A 24,291-nucleotide genomic window follows, 5' to 3' on the forward strand; every position below is an offset into this window, starting at 1 on the left:
GTCAAACTTTGTATGTAGATGGTAAAATGCGAACCAAAATTTGGCTAATCCTCATTACATTGATAGGGAGATTGTGCAAATTTTGGTTAGCGTTTCACCATCTACACGATATTCCTAACATTGTAAGTATATAAAAATAATCGGTCCAGTAATTTTGAAGATTATCTGTTCAATAAAAATGTGAACAAACGGTAGGCAGATTGAATTAGGAGACCTAATTTTTCATATTCTAGGTCATAAAATGTCGACCTCCAATAGACTCGATTACAATACTTTCTTTGCTTACGCTCGGTAAGTAAAAATAAAATTCGCAAAATTAACTTTTATAGTTTTTCGAACGTTTTGTATTTTAAAGAACGTTTATTCCCACAACGCCGAAAACACAAAATATTTGTTGACGCGTTTCGCCAACAACGTTCATCTCAGATTAACTTCAAAGAATTTTGGGGTGACCTCTCAAATTTTTGACAAATAAACAAAGTTTAGTTATCTAATAAGTACAAAGCAATTTTGATCTATAGACGGAATTACAGAGAGAATTTAAAATTGCGTATTCATCAAAATCACCATCAAAAGACGGCTCCAGTTGATCGTAACATTCTTTTCAGATGTTTGAGAAGAGACGAGGTACCACTGATCAAGGTAAAGACTACGAACACCTCTACATAGCTAACTTAGTTCTAAAATTAATAACTGATGATAAAGTCGAAAATTTTCATTTGTCTTCGAATGATGTTGAATATGGGTCTTTCGATGACGTTGTAGTCGAAATTGTATACAAAAACCGTACGGAAACGGTCGCTATTCAGCTAAAACACGTTACCAGAAAGACATCAATGATTGAAAAATTAAACTCAAAGAGTGGTGACTTTAGCATCGACAAGTATTACGAAAATTTCAAATATCAGGAAAAGTTAAAGGAACAGTCTGTCAAGATGGTTCTATTTACCAATTGTAAGATGAACGATGACCACTTAAGTCAGTTCAAATATGGTAAATTGGCGCAATGCGATCAAACGAGTTTGACAGGTATTTTAAAATCGGAAGGGAAGTGTTATTCATTCCAAGCAAGTCGTGAAAATTTAGCGAAGTATGATTTTTTTTTCAAAAATTTATGTCTCTGTACTGATCAACCAGATGTCAAACAACTTAAAAAAGAAATATTGGAGACACTAGAAGCACACTTCTGTAGTAATGAGACTGTGTTTCTTGAGTACCTAAATTTCATAACCCACTGGAGTATCAAGGAAGGAAAAAAATTGAAATTAGATAAAACACGGATGAAACGCGTAATTGCCCTTTGCGTGTGTTCGCCTTTTACCAAATCGTTGTCCTTTGTTGCTGGTAAATCAGTCGACGACAAAGAAAACATTTTCCGAGAAGCTGTTTCTAAGTGTGATTTGGTTGTTATTGAGAAAAACAATTTTGAAAGAATCGAATCAGTTTGGTCGGATGCTATTGACGGTGTAGATGATATGGAAAAAACGAATAAAATTAACAAAATGTACCAAATTATGGAAAACTGGATAACAAGTAAGGAAAGTCTTTACGCTGAGGATGCATCCAAAGTTTCGAAACTCATGTGGTTGCGGGAAAAAAGTCCGTTAGTCGTCGAAGGATGTCCACAAGTTTATAAAGCAATAAAAACATGCCAAATTCGAAATCTTATCGTACTTGATAATCAAGAAACGTTTAGTAAAGGCGTTGAAGGAATCACAAACAGTCAACAAAAAACTTTCCTGTTTCGAAAGTTATTTGATTTAAAAGAGCACACAAAGTTGTATGACGACATCTTAATGAATTTTACCTATTCATTGGAAGGTCAAAGAGAAATTGAGCTGAAATTCTTACAAGAAGTGTGCGATATTGACAATTTCATCACCACAGATGATTTAATTGAAATGTTGAAAGCTCCATTGTTAATTGGAAACTCAGAAGCTCTACCACCAAGTCATATCGAAAGAAAGTTAACGAAAATTTTAACAGATGTCAAATTTTTGAGAAATATGGATTACAATACAGTTGCTTTAATCGACTGTGTGACAGATGTAAACTCTTTTCAGCAAAACTTCCCAGGTGTATCAATCAAAATTAATGATGTAGACACGATTCAAAGTACAGTTCAAAGTCCGACGATTTATATTTATGAAAACGAAATCTCAAAAGAGAAATTTGATGCTTTGTGCAAACAGAATGTAAGAACACAAATTCATTACTTTAAATATTTGGACGATCATCGTTTGGAATGGATAAGAAGTGAGAATTGTAGCTCGAAACGTGGATGGTTTGAAAAACTTGATAGATTACGTATAAAAGGTGAATTTATCGACCAACGTCAATACTTTAAAGAATCGTGGCAAAATATTAATATTATCTGCGCCGATCCTGGTATGGGAAAGAGCACATTATTGAAGAGTTTGAAAAGCAATAGTCCTTCGTCGAAGTGGACTATTTTAATATACGCAAGAAATCACCCTGAACACTTTAGAAAAAATAAATCCGATATGGACAAGTTTTTAAAATACATTCTGGACGTCGTTACTTGTAAAAAGTATTCAAAGAAATTCCACCAAGCAATTTTCAAAACAATGCTGGAACAAAATCAAATAGAGCTAGCGTGGGATGGTCTCGATGAAGCGTCTGACGACACTCAAGCTTCCATTGTAGATTTAGTAAAAGCTTTTTCGGAACGAGGGGTGAAGCAATGGTTAACTTCTCGAAATAACTTGAAAAATATGTTAGAAGAGGGCTTAGGTAGTTTGTCACGAAATATAAAGCAGTTGAACGAAGAAGAACAACGAGCTTACATTCGAGATCGTCTACAAATTCCCGAAGATAAGTTGTCGGAGACCTTTAGTAAAATAAGAGAAAATATAATGGCTTTTCCAAATTACGAAATTTTAGGCATTCCTCTACAAATTTACATGTTGACGGAATTATTTTCAAAAGACTTAAACCACTATCTGAATTTATTAGACGGTAATTTTACTGTTCTTAAACTGTACGAACATTTTGTGAAAGAAAAATTTAATGTTTTATATGCAGACAAAAACAAAATTCCTTTAATGAATGAATCCATTTACAAAGATATTGAAAATACAATGAATTGTTACCAACATTTAGCTGCCAATTCTTACAACTCTGATTCACTTGCAGAAAAACCTGTAAAATGCAATTTTGACCGAAAAGTTAAAAGCTTTTTGATCGAAATTAAAAATGAAGGTGATGAAGTAGGAATCATAAGCCGCGTTCATTCTAACAACGATGTTGAATTCGCTCATAATTCGTACGGGGAATATTTTGCAGCTTTATATCTGTTTAATTATGAACCATCAAAAGCACGGGACAAAATATTTATTTCGAACCGTCGTTCCAACAATATTCGATTTTTTTTAGATTTAATGTTGGCGAAAAACTGTAAAGGTTTCGTAGCTATTTTATATAAAAATCCTTCAATTCTAGAGGAACTCACAGATGAAGATTTAAAGCAAAAAGACGTCATCGGTCGCGACATTTTAGAAGTGGCTTGTGCATACAGCAAAAATTATCCAGTTGCGAAAAATGACACTGTTCTAACAAAATCCGATTTTAACAAAGATTGGGTAGGTAATACGGAAATCGTAAGATATTTAAATTATCGTGATGTGGGGCGAGAATTTAATTACTTCAATTCGTGTTTTCATAAGTTGCTGCTTTTTTTACCATTTTTGGTTCCATTATATGATGGGACTCGATTTGATGATGACTACTTGGCAGTAGTTTTATATTATGCAATTAAGTATGATGTTTCAATGATTTTTGAGTGCATTGAAAATTCTTTGTCTTTAAAGACCATGTACAATAGCATTAATCCAAGGAGTGTTCTAGGATTAGCTCTTTATAATCGATCAAGGCAAATATTAAGAAAACAGTTTTCCAAAAAGGAAGACTGTTGCGAATGGGATTTTGTAGAAAATTTAGGGGATTCGGTGATGGAAATTGACGAAATATTTACTTGTGTGTTAGAGTTGGAAGAGTTTCAAATAGAAGTTCCAAATTCGAAAGGTCAGTTGCTGATCCATTATTCATCTGAGAATCGCCTAATTAAAACGCTGAGTTTATTATTGGTTAAAAATCCGAATGTGGATGTTCGGGATAGAAGTGGTCGACTACCGATTCAGTATGCTTGTGAACATGGTGATTTAGAGTCAGTAGAATTATTGGTGAGAAATGGTGCAAAATTGAACGTTTCCGATGAAAATGGTCTTCTGCTCATTCATTACGCTTGTAAAAATTGGTTAAATGGATACAGAATTATACCATTTTTGATTGAAAAAGGCGTGAAAGTAGATTCTGCAGACAGCAATGGTCGCCTGCCAATTCATTACGCTTCTGAATATGGAAATTTAGATGCAATGAAATCATTGGTAGAAAATGGAGCAAAGGTGGATGTTCCTGATGGGAATGACAAAAAGCTACCCATACATTACGCGTTTGACAGAATCCTGAATGTGGACTCCGTTGTATCGTTTTTTAAAGAAAATGGTGCGAATTTAGATTCGCCAGATGGGCATGGTCGATTACCGATTCACTACGCTTGTGAATATGGATGCTTAGGTGCAGTAAAGTCACTGGTAGCGAATGGTGCAAAAGTGAATGATCCGGATGGAGATGGTAAGCTGCCCATATATTACGCGTGTCAGAATCGATATTTTGAATATAGAATTATAACATTTTTGATAAACAAAGGTGCGAAAGTAGATTCCCCAAATTACGATTGTCAGTTGCCGATTCATTATGCTTGCGAATTTGGAGATTTAGAAGAAGTAATGTTGCTGGTAGCGAATGGTGCGAAAGTGGATGTTCCGGATAGAAATGGTCGCCTGCCTATGCATTACGCATCTAAAAATCGTTTTAATGGGCACAAAGTAACGTCCTTTTTGATAAAAGAAGGTGCGAAAGTTGATTCTCCAGATGACGATGGTCGACTGCCCATTCATTATGCGTGTGAATTTGGAGATTTAGATGAAGTAATGTTGCTGGTAGCGAATGGTGCGAAAGTGGATGTTCCGGATAGAAATGGTCGAGTGCCTATGCATTACGCGTCTAAAAATCGTTTTAATGGACACAGAGTTACGTCCTTTTTGATAGAAGAAGGTGCGAAAGTTGATTCTCCAGATGACGATGGTCGACTGCCGATTCATTATGCTTGTGAATTTGGAGATTTAGATGAAGTAATGTTGCTGGTAGCGAGTAGTGCAAAAGTAGATATTCCAGACAGAAATGGTCGAATGCCCATGCATTACGCGTTTAAAAATCGTTTTAGTGGACATAAAATGTTGCCCTATTTGATAAAACAAGGTTCGAAAATAGATTCCCGGGATCACAACAGTCGGCTGCCGATTCATTATGCTTCTGAATTTGGAGATTTAGATGATGTCATGTTGCTGGTAGCGAATGGTGCGAAGGTGGGTATTCCGGATAGAAATGGTCGGATGCCCATGCATTACGCGTGTAAAAATCTTTTGAATGGACATAGAATTATGTCATTTTTGTTGAAACAAAGTTCGAATGTAGAATCCCAAGATAATGATGGTCGGCTGCCGATTCATTATGCTTGTGAATTTGGAGATTTAGATAAAGTAATGTTGCTGGTAGCGAATGGTGCGAGATTGGATGTTTCGGATAGAGATGGTCGACTGCCAATGCATTATGCGTGTAAAAATGGTTTTAACGGACACAGAATTACGTCATTTTTGATAAAAAAAAGAGCGAAAGTAAATTTCCGAGATAACGGTGGTCGACTGCCAATTCATTATGCTTGTGAATTTGGAGATTTAGATGAAGTAATGTTGCTGGTAGCGAGTAGTGCAAAAATAGAGATTCCAGACAGAAATGGTCGAATGCCCATGCATTACGCGTCTAAAAATCGTTTTAGTGGACATAAAATTTTGTCCTATTTGATAAAACAAGGTTCGAAAATTGATTTCCGAGATCGCGACGGTCGGCTGCCGATTCATCATGCTTGTGAATTTGGCGATTTAGAAGAAGTAATGTTGCTGGTAGCGAATGGTGCGAAAGTGGATGTTCCGGATAGAAATGGTCGACTGCCTATGCATTACGCGTCTAAAAATCGTTTTAATGGACACAAAGTTACGCCCTTTTTGATAAAAGAAGGTGCGGAAGTTGATTCTCCAGATAACGATGGTCGACTGCCAATTCATTATGCTTGTGAATATGGAGATTTAGATGAAGTAATGTTGCTGGTAGCGAATGGTACGGCACTGTATATTCCAGATAGAAATGGTCGAATGTCCATGCATTACGCGTCTAAAAATCGTTTTAGTGGACATAAAATTTCGTCCTATTTGATAAAACAAGGTTTGAAAATTGATTCCCGAGATCACGACGGTCAGCTGCCGATTCATTATGCTTGTGAATTTGGCGATTTAGATGAAGTCATGTTGCTGATAGCGAATGATGAGAAAGTGGATATCCCAGATGGAAATGGTCGGATGCCCATGCATTACGCGTGTAAAAATCTTTTGAATGGACATAGAATTATGTCATTTTTGTTGAAACAAAGTTCGAATGTAGAATCCCAAGATAATGATGGTCGGCTGCCGATTCATTATGCTTGCGAATTTGGAGATTTAGATAAAGTAATGTTGCTGGTAGCGAATGGTGCGAGATTGGATGTTTCGGATAGAGATGGTCGACTGCCAATGCATTGTGCGTGTAAAAATGGTTTTAACGGACACAGAGTTACGTCATTTTTGATAAAACAAGGAGCGAAAGTAGATTCCCCAGATGACGATGGTCGACTGCCAATTCATTATGCCTGTGAATTTGGAGATTTAGATGAAATCATGTTGCTAGTAGGAAATGGTCCGAAAGTGGGTATTCCGGATAAAAATGGTCGATTGACCATGCATTACGCGTGTAAAAATCGTTCTAATGGACATAGAATTACGTCATATTTGATAAGAAGAGGTGCGAAAGTAGACTCCCCAGATAACGATGGTCGACTGCCAATTCATTATTCTTGTGAATTTGGAGATTTAGATGAGGTAATGTTGCTGGTAGCGAATGGTGCGAAAATGGATATTCCAGATAGAAATCGTCGAATGCCTATGCATTACGCGTGTCGAAATCGTTTTAATGGAGAAAAAATCACGTCTTTCTTGATAAGAAAAGGTGCGAAAGTAGATTCCCGAGATCACGATGGTCGGCTGCCGATTCATTATGCTTGTAGATTTGGAGATTTAGATGAAGTAATGTTGCTGGTAGCGAATGGTGCGGAAGTAAATATTCCAGATAGAAATGGTCGACTGCCCATGCATTACGCATCTAAAAATCGGTTTAATGGACATAGCATTACGTCGTTTTTGATAAAAAAAGGTGGGAAAGTATAATCCCGAGATCACGATGGTCGGCTGTCGAGATTTAGATGAAGTAATGTTGCTGGTAGCGAATGGTGCGAAAGTAAATATTCCAGATAAAAATGATACAATGCCCATGGATTACGCGTGTAAAAATCGTTTTAATGGACATAAAATCTCGTCCTATTTGATAAAATGTACGAAAGTAGATTCCTCAGATTGCTATGGTCGGTTGCCAATTTATAATAATATTAATATTAACAATAATAATAATAATAAGCAATTGTAGAAATAATGAACTCCTTCATTTTACCAAAATATCTCACAAACTCGATCTCTTTTGAAAAACTTCATACAATTATCTACTGTGCAGCTTTAACTTGTATTCAAATTAACACATGTAAAGATAACATAATAAATACAAACACCAATCGTATACCTTCGACCCCTCATTGGGAAACACGGTTAAATTATAAAATTAATAACATTAGAAAACAACTAGGTCAAATAACACAGTACCTTAGAGGAGTTAAAACACCACATATCATGACATGTATGCATTCGATACTGACCAACAATAATTTTCATCAAACTGATTACAATGAGTACAACACAACATTATCCCAAATTAAAGATACCCTATTACAAAAACTTTCCTTATATAGCAAACGACTTAAAAGATACAAACAATCACATCTCAGAAAAATTCATAACACTAAATTTTTAAACAACGAAAAACTATTCTATCAATATTTAACTAATTCAAACAAAACTCAATTATCCGGTGAACTTCCAAGTTCACAGGATGTAACAACATTTTGGTCAAAACTTTGGTCTGAAGAATTTGAATTTAACCAATCTGCCAAATGGATTCCTCATATATCCCATAAACTATCCACAGTTACACCAATGAATGATCATCAGATAACACTTGCCGAATTAATAAATACCATCAATAAGACACACAACTGGAAATCACCAGGACCAGACAAAATCCATAATTTTTGGATAAAAAAATTTAATTGTGTACATATTCATTTACTAAATCACTTAAATCAGTTCCTTCTTGACCCATCCTCCTTTCCAACATTCTTATGTCATGGTGTAACATACTTAAAACCTAAAGATAACGACACAAAAAATCCATCAAAATACAGACCTATCACATGTTTACCAACAATCTATAAAATATTAACCTCATGCATTACTCAAAAAATCTATCAACACTGTTTTAACTCTAACATCATTAATGAAGAACAGAAAGGATGTATTAAAGGATCCTTTGGTTGCAAAGAGCAATTAATCATAGATTCCATCATCTGTGAACAAGCTAGAAAAGAAAACCGAAACATATATACTGCTTTTATTGATTATAAGAAAGCTTACGATTCTGTCCCTCATTCCTGGCTATGCAAAATTCTGGAATTATACAAAATTGATACTAAAATCTGCACTTTTCTAAAATGTTCCATGGAATTTTGGAAGACCACCCTTCAAATAACCTTAAATGAACAAACAATTCAGTCAGATCCAATAATGATCCGAAGAGGAATTTTTCAAGGCGATTCTCTTAGTCCGTTATGGTTCTGCTTAGCAATAAATCCCCTCTCCGATATCCTGAACAGTTGCAATTATGGGTTCAATATAAGAATTAACAAACAAAGAGAAAACAGAATAAGTCACTTGCTGTATATGGATGACATAAAAATATATGCAAGTACACAAAATCAGTTAACAAACCTATTAAATCTGACTGAACAATTTTCCGGTGATATTGGTATGTCTTTTGGTATTGAGAAATGTAAGACCCAAGCAATCAGAAAAGGCGTCCAACACCAAGTACCACATATAACCCAGAATAACGAAATAATCGAAGCACAAGAACGAAACGATACATACAAATATCTGGGTTTCTGTCAATCATCACACATCAATCATACCAAAACGAAAACACAGTTGAAAGATCAATACCTAGCGAGATTGAAATTAATATTGAAGACACAGTTAAATGGAAAAAATTTAATGAAAGCAGTAAATACATTCTGCGTTCCACTACTAACATATTCTTTTGGAGTCATTAAATGGTCCAAAACTGATCTTGAAAATTTAAACATCGCAACAAGGAAAATCTTCACACAGTATAGAAGGCATCATCCAAAATCGTCGATTGAAAGATTCTCATTACCAAGACAGAATGGAGGAAGGGGTTTCCAGAACCTAGAAAACTTATGTCAGAGACAAATCTCAGATTTGAAGAAGTATTTCTTGAAACGAGCGGAAAGAAATGAAATGTTTCGCACCATCACAAGAGCAGATTTGAACCACACACCCTTAAATCTGTCGAACACCGAAGAAATCCACACCCCCCACACAATAGATAAAATAATAAGTGGGCTAAAACAAAAACAACTACATGGAAAATTCTACAAAGACTTAGAAGAAACTCATATCAATAAGAAGATGTCATTGATTTGGTTAAAAAAATCAGGTTTGTATGCCGAAACAGAAGGATTTGTGTTTGCTATTCAAGACCAAGTAATCAATACCAAGAATTACAAAAAATACATCATCAAAGATCCGAACATAAAAAACGACTGCTGTCGCCTCTGCAAAGCAAAACCTGAAACGATCCAGCACATAATCTCTTCTTGCAGCATCCTAGCACAAACTGACTACAAAGCTAGACACGACAACGTCGCCAAAATCATCCACAAAGAATTAGCAACACTTATGAACTTAATCGAAGATACGACACCGTATTACACTTACATTCCATCTCCGTTCCTTGAAAATAACAAATACAAATTATACTGGGATCGCACAATACTTACAGACTTAAACATTACAGCTAACAGACCAGACATCATACTTATCAAGAAACACACGAACGAAGCCATTCTCATTGACATTGCTGTTCCCAACACAAACAACATTATTCAAACATACCACACCAAGATTTCAAAATATCTACAGTTATCGATAGAAATGAAATCCATGTTGAATCTTAAAAAAATTTCAATTGTACCTCTAGTTATCTCTAATGTAGGTGTAGTTCCAAATAGCTTAGTTGAGAATTTAAAGTCTTTGCATTTGAATGATTCAATAATTATCAAAATTCAAAAAGCTGTTTTGTTAGGAACATGTCATATTGTTCGTAAGTTTCTTGAACAGTCTGATCATGTTAGTCAGATTAGGTTAGCACCAGTAGGTCAGAGTAGTGTAGGTCAATTTTCAAGTGATGCGCGGATAAATGGTCGGTAGTTACGCTAGACTTTTGGGGATGGGGTGAGATTAGAGAATAATAGCAGACTAATTTGTATGCTGTAATTCTAGAATCTCGAAAGTTGTTCTGTTAATCTAATCAATGCATATCATTACTTGGTCTTAGTACCCGTAATGATAGAAGTCTTGCCTGAATGCCGGTCATTTCCGGGTCAGTGGTGGGTCTTAAGTTTATTGCCCAACATTTCAAGCGAACCAATTACAGAGCAATGAATGAATATAAGCTAATAACCTAATATTATTCTAGAGAGTGACAAAAAAAAACAAACCAACTTAAAATAATAATAATAATAATAGTAAAAACAGTATTTGACACAAATTCAAATTAGTAGAAACAACAACTAATAGGTGTAATTATTTAATTAACTACTATTAAAATAAAAAGCTATTACCTTCGTTTTGAACTGTTTGAAACTGTGTGAAAAGATATCCAAAGCCTTAAAGTTCTTATTAAAAAGGAAACACATTATATTTAAAGGCGATTTCATTAAAATATTTGTACGAGCTAAAGGCACATAAAAAGGCAAATCACTTCTGCAATTTAAGCGTGGAACATGAAAGCAAATTTTTCCCAATAACTCGGCACAATCAATCCTTGAATGAATTAATTTAAAGAAAAATAAAGTAATGGCAACTTCTCTACTGCTAACTAATGATAACATGCTGAATTCACTTAGCAGCAAAGCATTATCAATTCCTCTATCAGGATAAGTACCGTATTTTCTAAACCATACGTATTTCATGAATTTTCTTTGAATGGACAATGACATTTATGTAGCATTGATATAATGGATTCCAAATAAGACAACCATACATCAGACATGAGATAACATATGCCTCGAATAATATCTTAATAGTATTTAAATTATTGAAGTTTTTACATTGCCTTATTATAAACCCAAGTAAAGAAAACGAACGTGCAACAATATTGTTGATATGGCATTGAAATGTAAGTTCTGAATCAAATGTGATTCCCAGATCTTTTATGACATTACATCGAGGTATGATTTCGTTATTGACTGAATAATCAAATTTGTGTAATGTTTTCTTACGAGTGAATGATATGACTTTACATTTAGTGACATTCAGCGTAATTTTATTTAAGGAACACCAATTGTTGAATTGATTCATATCACTTTGAAGCTGGTGTGCATCCTCAGTTGTTCTAATAATGTGATATATTTTAGCATCATCCGCGTATATTAATGATTGACTCTTGAAAATGGTAGGCAAATCATTCACAAATAAAATGAAAAGTAGCGGACCAAGATTAGCTCCTTGTGGAACTCCTGATGTGACATCGTAGATATGAGAAGAGTGACCATTATAAAAAACATATTGCGATCTGTCTGATAAATATGAGCGAAGTAAATTGAAAATATTGCCACAGAGACCATATACCTGAATAATAATAATAATAATAATAATAGGTTTTATTTTCCCAACAGACACAAGGTCCATATAGAGATAGAATCATACATTGATAACTAATGGCAAAAAAAAAAATGAATAGAAAAAATAATTAAAACTAATAATAATAATAATAAAAACAATATAAACATAATTTCCAACCTCATAACAACTAAACAAAATATACTATTAACATTGCATATAGTAGTCAAGTAATTGATCCTTAACCTTACGTTTGCTCAAATCATCATGAAAAATGTCAATTTTATTTTGAATACAATTCCATAATTTGAAAGAATTTAACATTGGCGAGTTGTAATGGTGAAAAGTGTTTGGGATGTTATAGAAGAAGGTAAGTGGCGATCTGCTTACAGCCCTAGGGACAACTATTTTTATTTGATTAAGTAAATATTCACTCCTAATTGATCCATTAACTATTTTTTGAATGAACACTAAACTAGCCACATTTCTTCTACTCACCAAAGACCTTTCATTAACTAAATTAAGAAGCACATTTTGATTACAATGTAGAACTGGATATTGTCCGAACATTTTAAAAAATAAAAATTTGCAATATTTGCGTAAGACGTTTTCAAGTAGTGTAACATACATTTGTTGTGCAGGACTCCATATACTACTGCAATATTCAAGTTTGGTCCTAACTAAGCTATTAAACAATAACCTTATGGAGAATATATTACGAAAATCTGAACTGTTACGTATTATAAAACCTAACAATTTTAAAGCACTATTTGTAATATATTCAATGTGCGGCACAAATGATAATTTTGTATCAATGATAACACCTAGATCCCTAAATTGATTACAACGTTCCAAAACATTACCATTTATATTGTAATTAATTAGGTTTGTTTTCCTGGTTATCGACATAATCTTACATTTTGATTTATTAATGACAAGACAGTTTATTGAGCAATATTTAACAAAGGAGTCAATGCTGTCTTGCAAATCATAACAGTCAGACGATGAGTTTATAAACTTAATGAGCTTCAAGTCATCAGCGTATACAAAAAATTTGGAGTTGATGTATTCAGAAATGTCGTTAAAAAATATAATGAATAAAAGCGGTCCTAGATTTGACCCTTGCGCTACTCCACTATTACAACTAAATTCACGCGATTTGTAACCATTATATTCCACGTACTGGAATCTGTTCATAACCATGGCTTTTAACAATGAAGTTTAGATAATAACATTAAGTGATCAAGGCGATCAAAAGCTTTCGCAAAATCTGTATAAATGACGTCTACTTGGGACCCATTATCAATAGCTTCTGTCAGAAATTGTGAAAAACAAGCTAAATTGGTTATCGTTGAGCGCCCATCAACAAATCCATGCTGCTGGGGAGAGATATATTTTCGGACATGAGGATAAATAAACGAATACAGAACAACTTCAAAAACTTTTGAAGAGTTATTTATTATTGATATAGGACGGTATTTATCTATTTCAGCATTATTACCTGATTTGAAGATTGGCGTGACTTTCGAGGTCTTCCACTTTTTTGGGAATGTACCAGTAATAGGGGTAACATTAAAAATTGCTAATAAAGGTTGAACAAAAATATTTTTACAATCGTGTATCACAAAACCTGGGATTTGGTCAGGCCCAGCAGTAAAAGAATTTTTGATTTTATTGAAAGCAACTAAAATGTCATTGTGAGTAATGCTGATATAGATAAAGAAAGATAATCAGACGAAGGCACTGGAAAATCTGTTGAATTCTGAGAACAAACATAGGACGACTAACAAAATGTAGCAAATGCGTTGACGATGTCTTCTGGAGAATTTAAAGAAACGTTATTAAAAGTCATTTTTCCGGGTATGCGTGTTTGACCTTTCATTGAGTTTACGTACGACCAGAATTTTTTTGGGTCCTGGGATAGATTATTTTGAATGGAATTCAGATATTCTTTATAAGCTAGAGATATTTGATTTTTAGTAATAGTACCATAATGTTTAAATTTGACGTAATAGGAGCTATCATTAGTTTGCTTATATTTATTATGATAATAACCTTTTAAGTTAATGTTATTAATAATCATAGAATTGAACCATGGCGGAAACTGAATCTTATTGTATTTATTTGGATAAATTGGGACATGCTTATCAAAAATATGATATAGGGCGTTATAAAATTGATACTATCGACATCAACACAATTATTTAGATTTAGATGAAGTAATGTTGCTGGTAGCGAATGGCACAGTAGTGGATATTCCAGATGGTGATGGTCGGCGACCCATGCATTACGCGTGTAAAAATCGTTTTGATGGACCCAGTATTATGCCCTTTTTGATAAAAGAAGATGCTAACGTAGACTGCCCATTTCACGATGGTCTACTGCTGATTCATTATACATTCATTATACATTTAAAAACAGTAGAGTTGCTGGTAGCGAATGGTGCGAAAGTGGATGTTCCGGATGGAAATGGTCTGCTACCCAAAAAGTACGAGTTTAAAAATTCCTTTCAAAGGGGAAAAATTAAATCGTTTTTGACCCGTAGGGGACAATGATCGTTGATTATGCATGTAAAATTAAAATATCGGCTCTAAAATGTACAATTTTTTTTAAAAACTCATTGATGTTGAGTTCGAGTCAGCGAGACGGTAGGCGCTTCGATTGCACGCGCTACGAATCTGAGTTCTCCTCAAGGCTCTATAATCTAAAGCTTGAATAATGGAACTAAAATGTTTGAAAAAAAAGATCGTAAAATTATTTTTGATTGCAATGCGTATTTAATGATCATCACTGAAAGCCAACTTTCTAAAAATAAACGACCTTACTGCAATCATTTCTACTCTTCAGGAAGAAGTTAATAATTTATAAAAATTAGTAAGTGATAATGATAACTTAACAAAGGCAACCTCTGATAGCTCTGATATTGTCAATGACGCAACAAACCGATTCGATGACAGTGAAATAATAAATGAAATAATGGATCGTGAACGCCGTGAACCCAATTTAATCTTTTTTCAACTACCAGAATCCCGCAATGATGATTTAACTGTCATCCAGGAACTGATCACCTCAATTTCTCCTGACGTTAGAACAGATGGGATTAAAGTCTTCGTCCGATTAAAATTATTAAGCCCAGGATGTATGCCCCTTCAGAACACTTTGTTTTTAAAGCATTTTACCCCTATTTTTAACGCTCTTTTTAAAAAGTTAAAATTTTATGGAAGCTGTTTTCAGTTTGAATAGTTTGAGAGCAAGAGGATACCTCTCCGAAAGGAGACCTAAAGCTTTTATTAGTTGAGATTTATTAAATATATTTCAAATGTCATATTCATTTATTAGAGAATCATACAAATCTACAGATACATTAATGAATTCAAGAGGGGTAAAACCCCTTCAATATAAAGATTTTTTCTTGTTTTGTAAATATTTCTAAAATTTTATATGTCTGAACCCTTCTCTTGGGCAATGGATGGCTTCAAATTTGGTGATAAATACTCTTAGATCTAATTTCCGAAGTATCTTGAGATAATTCCAGTTTTCATGGGCCTTAAAGATAACATTAACTAATCAACAGCAATCAATAACATAACCTATTAACTTACATGGTTTCGATTTCCGCCTTAAATTTTATTTGATTAGACCTAATATCGCTCCTTAATTGCTCTTTCTATCCATCTGAGACTCAGATATAATATTATTTTTGTTAATTACTTATTTACGTTAAACGAGATAATTAAATTAATTTTAATACTAACCATTAGGCGAGTTCAAAGGACGTTTTTAGAAGTTATTATTATTATTATTATTATTATTGCACGCTCGAGCAGAGAGCTCACACTCTGTTATGCCCGCGTGAGCAACAATAGTTCTTAACTTTATTAAATTCAACAAATACAAATATTACAATTCAAATAGTTTACATATTCATAAAATGATCAAAATTTTTCTTGAAACTAAGTACACTTGGGCTGCACACTACTTGTAAAGGGAGAGAGTTCCATGTGTCGAAAATACGGTTCGAGAAGAAAAACTGTCGGGTTCTGGTGCGAAACGCTTCTTTCAGGAGCTTAAACTGATGACCTCTAGTACGCACATCAGAATTCAAAGTAAACATGCTGTTCGTCGGAGGAACATTTAATATGAGTGCAATAAATGTTGCAATGGCGTCTCCTCTTGTTCTTCTTTGACCCAATGCAGGGCATTTCATGATTACGAGTCTCTGTTCATACGATGGTCGCAAAATGCCATAAGGTAATCGAGTCATACGCCTCTGAACGCCTTCTAACAGATCACTATCCCTAACTAAAATTGGATACCACACTAAATTAGAATACTCCAGGATTGGCCTTACATATGTTTTGTGTAGTTTTGCAACTGTGTCATGGTCAGGATTTTTAAACGTACGTCTTAATAGATATACCATTTTGTTGGCTTTACTTACTATTTTAGCGATATGTTGTGACCACGTTAAATCGGTGGTAATTGTTACTCCTAAGTCGTTCTGTGCATCTACTTTAGTCAGTGGAACACCATATATGAAGTAGTCAGCTCTGGGATTATGGGGGCCAATGTGCAAGACAACACATTTGCTAATATTCAAAGGAATGAGCCATTTTTTACTCCACTCCGTCACAGCTAATATATCCGTCGCAATTACATTTAGTTTACAGGACGAGTTATAGATTTTAAAATCATCAGCATAAAACGCACATGGTGACCGAATATGCTTTCTTAAGTCGGCTGTGTATACAAGAAACAGGAGGGGTCCCAATACAGAACCCTGCGGAACACCACTTATTACCTGCTTGTGACCACTCACTACCTCACCAACTTTTACTCTAAACAATCGCTCAGACAGAAAGGATTTAATCCAAACCAACAGATTACCTGAGACACCAAGCCATTTTAGTTTTAATATAAGTCGTTGAATTGGGCCAAACCTTAAGGGCTTTCTGTCAAAAGAAATCCAGATAACATCTGGTGCTCCCCAAGGGAATCACTTAGGTCCAACCTTATTGCTATTATTTATCAATGATATTGTTCATTGTTTCAACTTACGTAATTAGTAATTGTTTTTTAAATAATAATGTGCGACCACGTTCAAAACGATTTCTCAATGAAATATTATACATTCTTTAAATCTTTAATTTATACCGAAATAGATTCCTACTTTTTGCCATCAATTTATTTACTTGCAGTTTCATTTCAAATTGCTTGTAAAGGAATGTCCATATATTTCGACATATACATTTTGGGACTTGTCTTTCGAATGTAATTTCTGAAAACCTAAGCATTGTACTCGTAGACTGATAAATAAAGCGTTTGTAAGATAACGAGAGGCTGTGATTAAGATATCTTAGTTTAATTTGTTTCTTTATCTAAAATTTTGTTGTTCATACGTTGTATAAACATAATTATAATAATTTTTATATGTAAACTTTAAATCGAACACTTGTCCATATATGTATATATCTTTTAGTATTGTAAAGTGTAACCTTATCCATTTTTAATATTTACAACGTTTTTTAAAACTTGAGTGTCTCTTATACTCAACCACCCCCATAAAATAATATACACCCTCATTACAAAAAAAAAAAATTATTCGCCCCCTACTTCGTAACCACCTTAATCCAATCCTCCAACTTAGCTATATCCGCAAAAACAATAAACTTATCCAAATTACACGAATAATCCTCATTCTTAATAACCGTCGACACCAACCCCCTCAAGTACCACCTCTCCCCCTTCTTAACAATAAACCCCGCCCCACTATCCCCACTACAAGGTCCACTCCCGTCTTTATTCCCTGCGCAGAACGTCATCTCCGACGTCAGATTCTTGAAATCAGCATGCGACCTCAGGCAGATCTCTTGGGACACCACAGGCATGTCCACCTTTCTGGGTACTCCCATCACGTTCTGGACCTCCTCACTTTTATCCCATACAGCGACAACCCCTTTCGAGCGGGTACTGCGTTTAAGGTTGGTGTCTCCTGTCCAGAGGAAGATGGGTCTGACTGTGATCTTGAGGGACACCTCTTCGTTCAACTTGATGAGGGCGGCGTCGCAGTGGCCGGAACCTTGTTTGTAGTTGGGGTGAGGGGTAACCTTAAGGGCTGTTCGGATCAAGGCGCCTGTGGTAGCCCAATGGGTGAGGTCGGAGCGGCCCATACCAGGAGGATGTCCTCTTTGGCGATGAGTGGGCAGCTGGGAAAAATGAAGAAATGGCGTTTTAGTATAAATTTTGAGCACAAACTCGTTCTATTAATTTTTTTTTTTTTTTGATTTTTCAGTAGTTACCGATATTGATGCGCCTATTCGTTATCAAATTGGAGATTCACTGGAAGGTGTAGGATACCCCTTGTCTGTGGAACATAGCAGCCAACCACGGATATCCATTATCCTCTTTTCTCTCCTTTCAGGACTAAAATCTCTATATCTTTAGTGAGTCCCCAACTTTCCTCCACCGTTAATTTTGGTAGAAATGTTGTTACTGATGGTACGTTCTGGGATTAATTTATATGGGGTGTCACCTGCGGTACGCTTGAAGAAGAAGGTTCTGTAATTAAGATATTAACGGTGTTCGATTTAAGGGTATTGTTCACACCACTGTGGATATTGTAGGCGTACTGGTTGATCCTGAAGATGACATTAGCCCATAAATTGGTACCTCCGTCAACGCGTACTGCAAAAAGAGTTTTTTTTTGTTGACAAATTGTCAACATTTCTTTGTTTCAATAATATCCAGAAGATTTCTCAATACACGACTGTTCTATAGTCAATTTAGAAAAATTTGGACTCTTGGCGACAACTGAAAAATCATCACCTAATTAATTCTCAAATTTATGTAGGTTTACAAGGTGAACCCAAAATAACTGATACAAACTTCTTACAAAAAGCGTATATCTTTTAAGTAAAAAAAAAAAACATTCAATGAAGATCCAAAGTATATTTCACTTTTGGGTCCAATGTAAAATATGTACTGAAACCCAATATTATTAGTACAGTGGAGTTTCGTCCAAACAGGGTTAACAGGGCCAAGGGCTCTCTTTGGAAGAATTGTTTTTTCCTGTCGTTGTAAAAATTCCACACATAATTTTAGGTACAATGAATACAAAAAATTGTCCATACCAGGATCAGTTCGACAGGCTGGATAAACTGAGAGTGAATGGAAATCGCCATTTGAAAAACTGAACAAGTAGAAATTTTGGGATTCCATGAAAGTGTGAAAAAAAAAATGAATTTTGATGATAAATATGTATTTCGTATTGATGTTAGTATACTTTTGAGAATAAATTTTGTTGTATTTAAAATAGTGTGTATTTTATCTTACAATATTGTATAGAGGGTTCATTCCTCTACAAATTTACATGTTGATAGAATCATTTTTAAACCACAAAAAAGTATCTACATTTGTTAGATGGTATATTTATAGTTCTCCATCTGCATGAATATCTTGTTGAGGAAAAATTTAATGATATAAGAATTCTGGATTTCTAGAACTAAGATATGCGGATTTGAAAAAAGTCCTCTTGTTGTTGAAAATTATCTTCAAAGGCACAAGTAGCAATTGCACAAACTTCGATTCAACTTCAAATCTACTTGATTCAAAACGGATTTGTCAAAAAATGGAATTTTTAAATTACAAATGAGGTTATACATGACATTTGCAGTTTGATCAAAGACATGAGAAATATTTCCATGGCTAACTCTAATATGAAAATTTTTTTATCATCCGTTATATTTTGTGAGACATATAGGTAAGATTAGTTTTATTTGGAAATATCGACTGTCATTTAAGTGTTTATTTAAACACCTTACGAATAGTGAAGTTAATAAGAATGAAATAATTGAAACGGCAATCCTACGACAATTATTTACTTTATATTTTTACATCGAAATTCGACATGGCTACCGGAAGTTATTATTAATCATATACATGTATATTATATACATTTTTAGATTTTTCAAAGATTTATTTTATATTTTTTCGTTTTCTCATGTTTAATTTTCCATTTTTTTGAGCACAAAATTGAAAAACCGAAAAACTGGAAATTCGAAAAATTAAAAAACGAAAAACTAAAAACTCTCAAAAAATTGAAAGAATGAAAAAAAGCAGAATCGAAAAAATGAAAAATCGAAAAATTGGAAATCGAAGTACTGAAAAAACGAAAAAAAGTGAAACATTGAAAAACTAAAAATTAAGAAACTGAAAAATCGAAAAAATTAGTGAATTGAAAAATTGGAAAGAGGAAAAAACGATAGATAAAAATAGCAAAATCCAAAAATGGTCCAATCAATCATAGGATCGTCAAAATTGTAAAGTCGAAAAACGGTAACATTAAAACATGAAAAAATGAAAAAATTAAATATCGAGAAATCGAAAATTTAGGAATCGAAAAATTTAAAAATCGAGTAAATGGAAGAAATTCTAAAACAGTAAAATTGAAAAAGTGATTTTTTTTAATTATAATTATTATTACATATTTAAAATGAAAACTAGAAAATTGCAAATAAAAACTTGAAGAAAAGAAATATGTAGGTATAGAAAAACCTAAAATTGAAAAATTGAAAAATTTCTCTTTGAAAAAAAACTTCGAACATTGAAAAACCAAAAATTGAAAAAGTAAAGAAAATAAAAAATGGAAACAAAAAATTACAAATGGAAAATTTGAAAAATTAAAAATTGAAAACTCCAAAAACTCAAATCGCAAAACTGAATTTAAACTTAAAAACTTAATTGCATTTTTAGATGTGTCATAGGTACATTTCATTTCAAAGAATTTTGAAGTGATCTCATCAATTTTTGTAGATAGTAGAAGACAGTTAAAAAAATTTTAGTTAAGATTCATTATCTAATAAGTACAAAGTAATTTTAATATACATATCTAAAACGAATAAAATTAATAACATGTCCCAAATTATAGAATCCTGGATAACAAGTAAGGAAAATATTTACGCTGAGGATGCATCCAAAGTATCGAAACTCATGTGGTATGTGGTTGTTGGGGAAAAGTCTGTTAATCGTTAATCTTCATTTCATGCAAGACAGTCGATTATGATATATATCTATAAAGAACAAGAATTGTGCCCCATTAAAGAGTTTGTTAACAGAAAATTTGGATACATTTTTTCTAAAGGATTGCACTTGTGATTCCTATCAAAAGTTCAACAGTTTTACAAAATTTCTTTGTTTCCATATAATATCCACAACATTTCGTGATACACAACTACTCTATCGTCAATTTAAAAAAAAAAAATGTACTCTTGGTGATAACATGAACTAATTTATTTTTATAATTATAGAAGAATTTTCGAGTTTTATGACTAAAATACGCAAATTTGAAGATAACGGATGCCACTGGTTGCGACATTTTTGAAATGTTTCACCAACGAGTTCGTTAATTGCCATTAACCAACATGTTTGTTACACAATTTTTCCGACGATCGTCGAAACATTCAAAGTTCAAATTTTTATATGGACTTGATTAAATAAATGAAACTCTGTAATAATTTTTCAAATTTTTATTTGTCATTATTAGATTTAACAATATTTACGATTATATTAGTAACTGATTAGTGGCAGACATCTCACTCAAGAAGAAACATTTAGTAGGTATTGATTTTGTAATTTTGTCCTTATTGCTACAAATGTTTTCTATTGGCAGTTGAAATTCTGAAGTATTACATCGCAATTTTATATGGAACTTTTCCAAGAGTGTTTATCCCTACTGGCTGAGTTGAAGATTTATTTTTACATTAATAAATGAAAAACTTATTATGTGGGATGTGTCTAGGACCAAGCCCAAAATACTTCCTCTATAACTGTAGGTAATTTGGCATACCCTCATTACCTACAACACTGAACAGATTGTTAGTTTTTGTTTTTGTATTATTTATTGTGATGAGTAATTTGATGTTGAAGTCTTGAATGTCTTCTACTGGCAAATGTAACCATTAATCCTTGTGACAACAGTTAACGCCACCTTAAAAATTGGTCTAAAGAGTTTAGACAGTACTTCCCTCGCTGTCGGAAACTTGACGACTGCATGCCTATTGTGTTTTTTTTTCTCATTACATTTTTGTAGTGGGAATTTAAAAAAAAAATTGTGATGACGTCATCAAAATTTTTGCAAGGACACGTATATCAGTTGGGATAGATGTAGTGTAATACTAAGAATAAAATTATTGTATTCCCAAATTTTCGGGAAAATGAATTGGGTCGTTTTGAATATTGATTTCTTATAATCAATAAAATAACGAAACAATTTACTCACGTATACGGCGCCGGTGTGTAATATCATTGTTTAAGTATATTATAGTTGGACAACCTAATACAAATTTTACTTCGCCTAAATAGTGAGCTTTAGGACAAGGAATCCAGGGGGCGTGGGACAAATTTTTCGTCAACGCGCATTTTCACTACAGTGAGCCAACGTATTAGGTTTATTTTACTCTAAATCAGATGGCGCCATCAAACATTAGCAAAGGTAAACATCATTCACTCTGCTCTTATACGAGGAGTTATCCATAAATCCATAATTAACATTGTTCCGTAAACAGTAATCTGTATAAACATATATGTACAAAATATGAAAATACACTTGACATAAAAAATATGAAGCAACGCGTTGTAACGTGATACGAAAGAATTGAATTTAAATTAATTTGACGCCTATTTTTATTTGACTATATCTGAAGACTGACAGAAACTTTCCAAGGGTTTTTAAACTGGTATAATCGTTTAGTTTTACAAGATTTTAAGTAAAATTTAGATTCGTGGTGTTACAAAAATATTAACACAAAATGAAAATACATGTTCAAAATAAATAACAGAATGGCATAAACTTTCGGCGTTAACATTACAAATAATTACAATAGAGAAAAAAACGCATAAAGAACTTAAGAGGCATGTTTGTAAGATCGAGTTGGTAAAGGCTGCTTTGAAGACTGTTTGTTTCTATGAAAAACAATTTTGATTTTGTTCCAAAAATACAAGATAACTAATTGTTTCTTGAACTAGTTTCCGTAACTTCTAAAATTTAAAAAGGATACGCCGTTCTGCTGTAATAAAATCTAGAATAAGGTCAAAATCACACTAATATTACATCTGATTTTGTTAACCACATGAATATAATTTACATTAAAATAAGTTACAGACATTGTTTGAAATGTTTATTATAGTTCGAAAACAAGATAAAATAAATAGATAAATAAATAAATAAATAAATAAATAAATAAATAAATAAATAAATAAATAAATAAATAAATAAATAAATAAATAAATAAATAAATAAATAAATAAATAAATAAATAAATAAATAAATAAAATGTGCAGTTTATAAACTTCAGAATTTTAGTATAAAAATAATCATGTTTGAAGCTTTATTTTGTCTGTTCCATTATATTGGGTGTATTGGGTCCCTCTCGGGATATAACACCGACATCAGTGCACCGACCCAACGTTCTTCAACCGATGGGATGATTTATTACTTCTGTTATGCTGGCCCTACACACAGCGATTTGGTTTTCGGATTTTCGGCTAGATCTGCACAGTTAACTCTTTGCGCACTGCACACTGACATAGAGTATTTTGTTCACGCAAGCATCAAAAATATTACGCCGAAAGCACTTCTTCAAGTGTTGTTTTTTTTAAGATGTCATATTTGTCAGCGTTTCCAAAATTTTCTTCTTTGCATAGGTCAACTAATTTTTCCTAAACCGCATTTTAAAATTTTTGTTATTGTATTTTTTAAATTTTAATTTTTTAAGGCATGAAAAAATCCCATATAGGTTTCTATGAATTTATTAACGAAATCAACTGATAACTTGCGCGCCATTTTGTGTTAATTAACACCAATAGTGATTATGATAATTTTATAATTATCATTTTAATGAAATTGTGTTCTTCACTTCGCGAACGACAGCAAACAATTTAAAAAATTACCGCTAGTCAAGTACCTGAAAATCCATCTCTCCCAAATATGTCTTTCTTGGCACGATTTGTAATCCGAAGTCTCCCTCCACATGCAATTTTTCGTCGCCTGAGAACTTGTTTGATCTACAGACCAAAGCACACTCAGGCCAATATCGGCTTTAAGGCTCCTCCTTACAGTCATTAAAATCTGCCGAAATACGGCAAAACGCCACTTCCAATATCATCCTTACTATAGCACTTGAAGACTTGTGCGACATATCTACTTGTTCGTGATACAAAAATCTTCATGAAAATAGTTTTTATATTGCATTAAAGGCTT

The 24,291-nt window shown here is 33.4% G+C and overlaps 3 protein-coding genes across 3 annotated transcripts; 2 read left to right on the plus strand and 1 right to left on the minus strand.

Moving 5' to 3' along the window:
- The first annotated feature begins 959 nt into the window (after window positions 1–959).
- On the plus strand, window positions 960–7,596 carry LOC135137957 (uncharacterized). The gene is made up of 2 exons (XM_064067738.1): window positions 960–7,388; window positions 7,568–7,596. Exons 1-2 carry the CDS (start codon window positions 960–962, stop codon window positions 7,568–7,570), a joined length of 6,432 nt encoding a protein of 2,143 aa, XP_063923808.1. The 3' UTR covers window positions 7,571–7,596.
- Window positions 7,597–15,951: 8,355 nt separating this feature from the next.
- On the minus strand, window positions 15,952–17,857 carry LOC135137959 (uncharacterized). The gene is made up of 4 exons (XM_064067740.1): window positions 17,660–17,857; window positions 16,923–16,987; window positions 16,858–16,873; window positions 15,952–16,815 (listed from the first exon to the last, which is right to left on the minus strand). Exons 1-4 carry the CDS (start codon window positions 17,855–17,857, stop codon window positions 15,952–15,954), a joined length of 1,143 nt encoding a protein of 380 aa, XP_063923810.1.
- On the plus strand, window positions 17,391–19,278 carry LOC135138920 (uncharacterized). The gene is made up of 2 exons (XM_064068953.1): window positions 17,391–18,269; window positions 18,328–19,278. The coding sequence occupies exons 1-2, from the start codon at window positions 17,885–17,887 to the stop codon at window positions 18,477–18,479; spliced, it is 537 nt and encodes a 178-aa protein (XP_063925023.1). The 5' UTR covers window positions 17,391–17,884; the 3' UTR covers window positions 18,480–19,278.
- The last annotated feature ends 5,013 nt before the right edge of the window (window positions 19,279–24,291 follow it).

Source organism: Zophobas morio, unplaced genomic scaffold, assembly GCF_036711695.1.
Source record: "Zophobas morio isolate AGI-343-1 ecotype UQ-CSIRO unplaced genomic scaffold, CSIRO_AGI_Zmor_V1 ptg000030l, whole genome shotgun sequence".
Taxonomy (NCBI): domain Eukaryota; kingdom Metazoa; phylum Arthropoda; class Insecta; order Coleoptera; family Tenebrionidae; genus Zophobas; species Zophobas morio.

Bases quoted from the DNA above. Each gene is read 5' to 3' on its own strand.
- LOC135137957 (XM_064067738.1), top strand. From the start codon at position 960: ATGAACGATGACCACTTAAGTCAGTTCAAATATGGTAAATTGGCGCAA.
- LOC135137959 (XM_064067740.1), bottom strand. From the start codon at position 17,857: ATGACGTTCTGCGCAGGGAATAAAGACGGGAGTGGACCTTGTAGTGGG. The intron at 16,988-17,659 runs GTGGTTACGAAG...TTCTTTTGACAG, and splicing joins AGTTGGAGGATTGGATTAAG to AAAGCCCTTAAGGTTTGGCC.
- LOC135138920 (XM_064068953.1), top strand. From the start codon at position 17,885: ATGCGACCTCAGGCAGATCTCTTGGGACACCACAGGCATGTCCACCTT. The intron at 18,270-18,327 runs GTATAAATTTTG...TTGATTTTTCAG, and splicing joins AATGAAGAAATGGCGTTTTA to TAGTTACCGATATTGATGCG.